Source organism: Pseudophryne corroboree, chromosome 1, assembly GCF_028390025.1.
Source record: "Pseudophryne corroboree isolate aPseCor3 chromosome 1, aPseCor3.hap2, whole genome shotgun sequence".
In the NCBI taxonomy this organism is placed as follows: Eukaryota; Metazoa; Chordata; class Amphibia; order Anura; family Myobatrachidae; genus Pseudophryne; species Pseudophryne corroboree.
This window is the reverse complement of record NC_086444.1, coordinates 1,162,635,705-1,162,645,584: the sequence shown is the minus strand read 5'-3', so window position 1 is coordinate 1,162,645,584 and position 9,880 is coordinate 1,162,635,705. Positions and strand designations below refer to the sequence as shown.

The window sequence follows — 9,880 nt, the reverse complement described above, 5'->3', positions numbered from 1 at the left end:
AACAAAACAGGACATGCACACTTTAACCAACCCATCATTTCAGTGACAGGGTCTGCCACACGACTGTGACTGATATGACGGGTTGGTTTGGACCCCCCCCAAAAAAGAAGCAATTAATCTCTCCTTGCACAAACTGGCTCTACAGAGGCAAGATGTCCACCTCATCTTCACCCTCCGATATATCACCGTGTACATCCCCCTCCTCACAGATTATCAATTCGTCCCCACTGGAATCCACCATCTCAGCTCCCTGTGTACTTTGTGGAGGCAATTGCTGCTGGTCAATGTCTCCGCGGAGGAATTGATTATAATTCATTTTAATGAACATCATCTTCTCCACATTTTCTGGATGTAACCTCGTACGCCGATTGCTGACAAGGTGAGCGGCGGCACTAAACACTCTTTCGGAGTACACACTTGTGGGAGGGCAACTTAGGTAGAATAAAGCCAGTTTGTGCAAGGGCCTCCAAATTGCCTCTTTTTCCTGCCAGTATAAGTACGGACTGTGTGACGTGCCTACTTGGATGCGGTCACTCATATAATCCTCCACCATTCTATCAATGTTGAGAGAATCATATGCAGTGACAGTAGACGACATGTCCGTAATCGTTGTCAGGTCCTTCAGTCCGGACCAGATGTCAGCATCAGCAGTCGCTCCAGACTGCCCTGCATCACCGCCAGCGGGTGGGCTCGGAATTCTGAGCCTTTTCCTCGCACCCCCAGTTGCGGGAGAATGTGAAGGAGGAGATGTTGACAGGTCGCGTTCCGCTTGACTTGACAATTTTGTCACCAGCAGGTCTTTCAACCCCAGCAGACCTGTGTCTGCCGGAAAGAGAGATCCAAGGTAGGCTTTAAATCTAGGATCGAGCACGGTGGCCAAAATGTAGTGCTCTGATTTCAACAGATTGACCACCCGTGAATCCTTGTTAAGCGAATTAAGGGCTGCATCCACAAGTCCCACATGCCTAGCGGAATCGCTCCGTGTTAGCTCCTTCTTCAATGCCTCCAGCTTCTTCTGCAAAAGCCTGATGAGGGGAATGACCTGACTCAGGCTGGCAGTGTCTGAACTGACTTCACGTGTGGCAAGTTCAAAGGGCATCAGAACCTTGCACAACGTTGAAATCATTCTCCACTGCACTTGAGACAGGTGCATTCCACCTACTATATCGTGCTCAATTGTATAGGCTTGAATGGCCTTTTGCTGCTCCTCCAACCTCTGAAGCATATAGAGGGTTGAATTCCACCTCGTTACCACTTCTTGCTTCAGATGATGGCAGGGCAGGTTCAGTAGTTTTTGGTGGTGCTCCAGTTTTCTGTACGTGGTGCCTGTACGCCGAAAGTGTCCGGCAATTCTTCTGGCCACCGACAGCATCTCTTGCACGCCCCTGTCGTTTTTTAAAAAATTCTGCACCACCAAATTCAAGGTATGTGCAAAACATGGGACGTGCTGGAATTGGCCCAGATTTAATGCACACACAATATTGCTGGCGTTGTCCGATGCCACAAATCCACAGGAGAGTCCAATTGGGGTAAGCCATTCCGCGATGATCTTCCTCAGTTGCCGTAAGAGGTTTTCAGCTGTGTGCGTATTCTGGAAAGCGGTGATACAAAGCGTAGCCTGCCTAGGAAAGAGTTGGCGTTTGCGAGATGCTGCTACTGGTGCCGCCGCTGCTGTTCTTGCGGCGGGAGTCCATACATCTACCCAGTGGGCTGTCACAGTCATATAGTCCTGACCCTGCCCTGCTCCACTTGTCCACATGTCCGTGGTTAAGTGGACATTGGGTACAGCTGCATTTTTTAGGACACTGGTGACTCTTTTTCTGAGGTCTGTGTACATTTTCGGTATCGCCTGCCTAGAGAAATGGAACCTAGATGGTATTTGGTACCAGGGACACAGTACCTCCAACAAGTCTCTAGTTGGCTCTGCAGTAATGATGGATACCGGAACCACGTTTCTCACCACCCAGGATGCCAAGGCCTCAGTTATCCGCTTTGCAGTAGGATGACTGCTGTGATATTTCATCTTCCTCGCAAAGGACTGTTGAACAGTCAATTGCTTACTGGAAGTAGTACAAGTGGGCTTACGACTTCCCCTCTGGGATGACCATCGACTCCCAGCGGCAACAACAGCAGCGCCAGCAGCAGTAGGCGTTACACGCAAGGATGCATCGGAGGAATCCCAGGCAGGAGAGGACTCGTCAGACTTGCCAGTGACATGGCCTGCAGGACTATTGGCATTCCTGGGGAAGGAGGAAATTGACACTGAGGGAGTTGGTGGGGTGGTTTGCGTGAGCTTGGTTACAAGAGGAAGGGATTTACTGGTCAGTGGACTGCTTCCGCTGTCACCCAAAGTTTTTGAACTTGTCACTGACTTATTATGAATGCGCTGCAGGTGACGTATAAGGGAGGATGTTCCGAGGTGGTTAACGTCCTTACCCCTACTTATTACAGCTTGACAAAGGGAACACACGGCTTGACACCTGTTGTCCGCATTTCTGGTGAAATACCTCCACACCGAAGAGCTGATTTTTTTGGTATTTTCACCTGGCATGTCAACGGCCATATTCCTCCCACGGACAACAGGTGTCTCCCCGGGTGCCTGACTTAAACAAACCACCTCACCATCAGAATCCTCCTGGTCAATTTCCTCCCCAGCGCCAGCAACACCCATATCCTCCTCATCCTGGTGTACTTCAACACTGACATCTTCAATCTGACTATCAGGAACTGGACTGCGGGTGCTCCTTCCAGCACTTGCAGGGGGCATGCAAATAGTGGAAGGCGCATGCTCTTCACGTCCAGTGTTGGGAAGGTCAGGCATCGCAAACGACACAATTGGACTCTCCTTGTGGATTTGGGATTTCAAAGAACGCACAGTTCTTTGCGGTGCTTTTGCCAGCTTGAGTCTTTTCAGTTTTCTAGCGAGAGGCTGAGTGCTTCCATCCTCATGTGAAGCTGAACCACTAGCCATGAACATAGGCCAGGGCCTCAGCCGTTCCTTGCCACTCCGTGTGGTAAATGGCATATTGGCAAGTTTACGCTTCTCCTCCGACAATTTTATTTTAGGTTTTGGAGTCCTTTTTTTTCTGATATTTGGTGTTTTGGATTTGACATGCTCTGTACTATGACATTGGGCATCGGCCTTGGCAGACGACGTTGCTGGCATTTCATCGTCTCGGCCATGACTAGTGGCAGCAGCTTCAGCACGAGGTGGAAGTGGATCTTGATCTTTACCTAATTTTGGAACCTCAACTTTTTTGTTCTCCATATTTTATAGGCAGAACTAAAAGGCACCTCAGGTAAACAATGGAGATGGATGGATTGGATACTAGTATACAATTATGGACGGACTGCCACGGTTAGGTGGTATAAAAAAACCACGGTTAGGTGGTATATATTATAATAATAATACAATTATGGATGGACGGACTGCCTGCCGACTGCCGACACAGAGGTAGCCACAGCCGTGAACTACCGCACTGTACACTGGTTGATAAAGAGATAGTAGTATACTCGTAACAACTAGTATGACACTATGACGACGGTATAAAGAAAGAAAAAAAAATACCACAGTTAGGTGGTATATATTATAATAATAATACAATTATGGATGGACGGACTGCCTGCCGACTGCCGACACAGAGGTAGCCACAGCCGTGAACTACCGCACTGTACACTGGTTGATAAAGAGATAGTAGTATACTCGTAACAACTAGTATGACACTATGACGACGGTATAAAGAATGAAAAAAAAACCACGGTTAGGTGGTATATATTATAATAATAATACAATTATGGATGGACGGACTGCCTGCCGACTGCCGACACAGAGGTAGCCACAGCCGTGAACTACCGCACTGTACACTGGTTGATAAAGAGATAGTAGTATACTCGTAACAACTAGTATGACACTATGACGACGGTATAAAGAATGAAAAAAAAACCACGGTTAGGTGGTATATATTATAATAATAATACAATTATGGATGGACGGACTGCCTGCCGACTGCCGACACAGAGGTAGCCACAGCCGTGAACTACCGCACTGTACACTGGTTGATAAAGAGATAGTAGTATACTCGTAACAACTAGTATGACACTATGACGACGGTATAAAGAAAGAAAAAAAAATACCACAGTTAGGTGGTATATATTATAATAATAATACAATTATGGATGGACGGACTGCCTGCCGACTGCCGACACAGAGGTAGCCACAGCCGTGAACTACCGCACTGTACACTGGTTGATAAAGAGATAGTAGTATACTCGTAACAACTAGTATGACACTATGACGACGGTATAAAGAAAGAAAAAAAAATACCACAGTTAGGTGGTATATATTATAATAATAATACAATTATGGATGGACGGACTGCCTGCCGACTGCCGACACAGAGGTAGCCACAGCCGTGAACTACCGCACTGTACACTGGTTGATAAAGAGATAGTAGTATACTCGTAACAACTAGTATGACACTATGACGACGGTATAAAGAATGAAAAAAAAACCACGGTTAGGTGGTATATATTATAATAATAATACAATTATGGATGGACGGACTGCCTGCCGACTGCCGACACAGAGGTAGCCACAGCCGTGAACTACCGCACTGTACACTGGTTGATAAAGAGATAGTAGTATACTCGTAACAACTAGTATGACACTATGACGACGGTATAAAGAAAGAAAAAAAAATACCACAGTTAGGTGGTATATATTATAATAATAATACAATTATGGATGGACGGACTGCCTGCCGACTGCCGACACAGAGGTAGCCACAGCCGTGAACTACCGCACTGTACACTGGTTGATAAAGAGATAGTAGTATACTCGTAACAACTAGTATGACACTATGACGACGGTATAAAGAATGAAAAAAAAACCACGGTTAGGTGGTATATATTATAATAATAATACAATTATGGATGGACGGACTGCCTGCCGACTGCCGACACAGAGGTAGCCACAGCCGTGAACTACCGCACTGTACACTGGTTGATAAAGAGATAGTAGTATACTCGTAACAACTAGTATGACACTATGACGACGGTATAAAGAATGAAAAAAAAACCACGGTTAGGTGGTATATATTATAATAATAATACAATTATGGATGGACGGACTGCCTGCCGACTGCCGACACAGAGGTAGCCACAGCCGTGAACTACCGCACTGTACACTGGTTGATAAAGAGATAGTAGTATACTCGTAACAACTAGTATGACACTATGACGACGGTATAAAGAATGAAAAAAAACCCACGGTTAGGTGGTATATATTATAATAATAATACAATTATGGATGGACGGACTGCCTGCCGACTGCCGACACAGAGGTAGCCACAGCCGTGAACTACCGCACTGTACACTGGTTGATAAAGAGATAGTAGTATACTCGTAACAACTAGTATGACACTATGACGACGGTATAAAGAATGAAAAAAAAACCACGGTTAGGTGGTATATATTATAATAATAATACAATTATGGATGGACGGACTGCCTGCCGACTGCCGACACAGAGGTAGCCACAGCCGTGAACTACCGCACTGTACACTGGTTGATAAAGAGATAGTAGTATACTCGTAACAACTAGTATGACACTATGACGGTATAAAGAATGAAAAAAAAACCACGGTTAGGTGGTATATATTATAATAATAATACAATTATGGATGGACGGACTGCCTGCCGACTGCCGACACAGAGGTAGCCACAGCCGTGAACTACCGCACTGTACACTGGTTGATAAAGAGATAGTAGTATACTCGTAACAACTAGTATGACACTATGACGACGGTATAAAGAAAGAAAAAAAAATACCACGGTTAGGTGGTATATATTGTAATACAATTATGGATGGACGGACTGCCTGCCGAGTTCCGACTGCCGACACAGAGGTAGCCACAGCCATGAACTACCGCACTGTACTGTGTCTGCTGCTAATATAGACTGGTTGATAAAGAGATAGTATACAATACATACAACAATATACTACTATACTGGTGGTCAGGCACTGGTCACCACTAGTCACACTGGCAGTGGCACTCCTGCAGCAAAAGTGTGCACTGTTTAATTTTAAATTAATATAATATTATGTACTCCTGGGGGCTCCTGCTATAACAACCTGCAGTGCTCCCCAGTCTCCCCCACAATTATTATAAGCTTTGCCTTTTATACATTGATGTGCAGCACACTGGGCTGAGCTGAGTGCACACAGACTGAGTCACACTGTGTGACTGGCTGCTGCTGTGTATCGTTTTTTTTCAGGCAGAGAACGGATATAGCAGAGAACGGATATATTATATTAAAATAAATAAAAGTTAACTAACAACAACTGCACTGGTCACTGTGGTAAACTCTGTCTGACTCTGCACAATCTCTCTCTCTCTTCTAATCTAATTTCTAATGGAGAGGACGCCAGCCACGTCCTCTCCCTATCAATCTCAATGCACGTGTGAAAATGGCGGCGACGCGCGGCTCCTTATATAGAATCCGAGTCTCGCGAGAATCCGACAGCGTCATGATGACGTTCGGGCGCGCTCGGGTTAACCGAGCAAGGCGGGAGGATCCGAGTCTGCTCGGACCCGTGAAAAAAACATGAAGTTCGTGCGGGTTCGGTTTCAGAGAAACCGAACCCGCTCATCTCTAGCAGGCGTGCCAGGGAAAAACGCGTGAGTGTCTGGAGAAACGGGGGAGTGGCTGGCCGGACGCTGGGCGTGTGTGTGACGTCAAACCAGGAACGAAACGGCCTGAGCTGATCGCTATTTGTGAGTAAGTCTGGAGCTACTCAGAAACTGCTAAGAAATTTATTTTCGCTATTCTGCGAATCTTTCGTTCGCAATTCTGCTAAGCTAAGATACACTCCCAGAGGGCGGCGGCTTAGCGTGTGCAATGATGCGAAAAGCAGCTAGCGAGCGAACAACTTGGAATCACCCCCTATGTGCTGCACAGTTTGTTTGTGGTATCACCACTTATCTTGGGGCTTCCTTTTACTGTCATTAACCTCCCACTACTGATCACTCTTACTGGTGCTACCCAGCTACCAAACTGTGTCAATGTTAATATCAAGCTCATCTTTTTAGTAGGAAACCACTGTACTAGGTGTTCACTTTATTTCCTTCAGTTGTATTCACTGGAGAGTGTGGGAAGTCTTGTCTTACCGAATATTCCAAGATAGAGGGTTTGTAATATAAAGCCAGAGATAAACAGAGCAGTTTTTTTACAGTTAAATATCCATTAAATACCAAAAACTATAATAACACAGTATAAAAGCGTTATATGCTAGAGTATGATATACATTGGCAGCACAGTAGTAAAAGCATTGTTTGTTAGAATATAATACACACAGACAATAAACGTATCTCTTTCTCATGATATTTATTTCTACTGCACCTCCGTCCCTTATATCAAGTCCAATCACCAAATGGAAAGTCAGCAGTGTAACCCCCTCCTCTGATGTGTCTCAGATCTGTACTGCTGTCTCTGATAGACCTGCGGTGAGATGAGGGTGCTGAACTCGAGGTGTGCCAGGGGCCGTCCAGTAGCCAGGAAGGGCAGGGTCACCCCCAGGCATGGTTCTGCAGGTGTGGATCTCTGTAGGTAGGTGTCATCCTTCTCTATGTAGGGAGAGACCAGGTGCAGCAGCTCCAGAGAGGTGAGGCCAGCTCTACTCTGCATATTTCTCTGGATCATCAGGGAGAGATGGCCGAGAATATCCGTCTCCCTGGCTTGTGTCTACAGGTAGTAGCCAATATCTCTTTTCTTGCCCAAATACATCTTGGAAGTTCTTGAATCCAAGAGGACGGCCATCTCCTCCAGAGGAGGCATCTCCATAGCGGAATTCTATCGTCGTCCTGTTCCTCACTAAGAGACAGCAGTGACAGATGAACAACATCAGCAATAAGATGGAAAACGCTGTAGATAGACAGAACAGGACGCGGATGTCACTAGTTCTTTCAGTGACCTGGGGCTCATCCGTCCACGTTAGAATGAAGAAGCGGAGAGTCGTCCCAGAAACGAAAAGGCAGGACAGCAAGGAGTACATGATCAGCAGCAGGAAGGACTTGTAATTGGAATATCCCACGCAGTTATTCAGCGCCAGGCAGTGATGATCCTGCTTCAGCACACACACATCACAGGTAGAACAGTGGTGGCACCGATCCGGCTTCAGCAGCTGACATCTCTCACAGTATCTGATCTCTGGGATGGTGCTGATGGGCAAGTGTCTAGCAGCTTCCCTGAGAACACGCTGCTTGTCTTCCTGCGTCTCCTGCTCCTTGTACAGCTCCTTGTCAGCCTCCGATAAACAAAACTCTTTGGGTGGTTTTACTGGTCTTGTACATAACGTTGTCCAATAGGAGACCAGAGACATTACAAAGAGCGGGTGAAAGAACACCAAGTAGATGACTCTTTCAGTGTGTGATGTGACTGTGGCTATACACAGCCCAAACACATAGGCGTAGTAGCCCCAGCACGCTCCCAGTGTGATAAAGACCACCGGGATCCAACGGGCCACTCGCCTGCGGCATCGCCGCGCATAAGACAGCTCCATGATGAGCACGCAGTTACCGGCACTAAGACCAAGCAACAAATGTCATCCTTTGGCCTAGTGACCAGATAAATGCTCCCAGGCCACGCCCTCATTGTGGGTCACATGTCTACAGCATGTGAAGAGTCAGGGGAGGGATGGGAGCTCTGAGTTCTACTATATACAGATTACAGGGCAGCCTGCTTTATGGATCTTCTGAGCATCCAAACCAGCTGCAAAGCCACTTAGTTCATTTGGATTGGCCTGCGTATTGCCTCTTACAGTCACATGACAGTAGGTAAACCACCCATTTAGCTACAATTCATAAACTGCCTCATACAATTGCCGATATTGCAATTTATTTGCAATTTTCACTGATGGAGCCAAATGTCTGGAGGCTGACAGAGCCTTCGTAACTGAATTATTGCCCACCGTCAGGGTTAATGCCAGAGGAATTATGAATAAGCGCAATTAGGGTTGTTGAATTTTCAGTACATTTGTAAACCAGAGGATTATGGATCAGCGCAATCATGCTTAATCATGCCTGTCCCCACAAAACCGCTAAGAAATTTAAGTTTTTTTAATCACTTAATTAAGTTGAAAAAGTATTTTTAATAATATAGTATAATATATTATATTATTATATATATTTTTACCCCTCCCCCTTCCTGTGTCCATAGGCAGTCCCCACCCCCCAATGGCAATAGACCCCACAGTGGTCTTAAATCCTAATAATAGTATCCCCCAAACCTTCTTAGTAGCAAAAAAAAAAAAAAAAAAAAAAGTTAAACATTTTTTTAGAAACCCTGTGTAAAAAGCCCCCCTTTTTTTAAGCCCCCCCACCCCACCCCTCTACTATGCAACCAATGTATTGGCATCATGTCAAGACATCCAGGAAGACAGCGGAAATTCGTTCAGGGAACAGTGTTGCATGTGATCTGGCCAGGTAACGTACTCCTGGCTCCGGTCGCATCACATGCGACAATTCCAGGCAAGTGGTTAATGCCAGAGGTTTGCTACACTTGGATTTCCAGAGCACAGAAGATAATGCTAGACAATGATACATGGACTTGATAATCAGACAATGCTAGAGTTCATTGGGTTAATACTGTGTCGGACGCAGGCAGCATAATTCCCAAGTTGCGCTTTACCTCAACTTTATACATTGATACATCTCCCCCTCGATGTTTCTATGTCTACAGCACAAGGGGTGGCCTCAGGCTTCTGAATGGCATTTTGTAGAGTGGGTGATTGGTTTGGGGATTTAGGGGTCTCTGTGCTAAGACTTGGGGGTAAATGTAATAGGGTGCGAGATGCCCGAGGTTTGGGAGATTGTGTGAAAAG

The 9,880-nt window shown here is 45.8% G+C and overlaps 1 protein-coding gene across 1 annotated transcript; it reads right to left on the bottom strand.

The window, feature by feature from the left end:
• Positions 1-7,589: 7,589 nt before the first annotated feature.
• LOC135004500 (palmitoyltransferase ZDHHC20-like) lies at positions 7,590-8,560 on the bottom strand. The gene has a single exon (XM_063951830.1). The coding sequence runs from the start codon at positions 8,558-8,560 to the stop codon at positions 7,676-7,678; it is 885 nt and encodes a 294-aa protein (XP_063807900.1). The 3' UTR covers positions 7,590-7,675.
• Positions 8,561-9,880: the final 1,320 nt, after the last annotated feature.

Bases quoted from the DNA above. Each gene is read 5' to 3' on its own strand.
- LOC135004500 (XM_063951830.1), bottom strand. From the start codon at position 8,560: ATGGAGCTGTCTTATGCGCGGCGATGCCGCAGGCGAGTGGCCCGTTGG.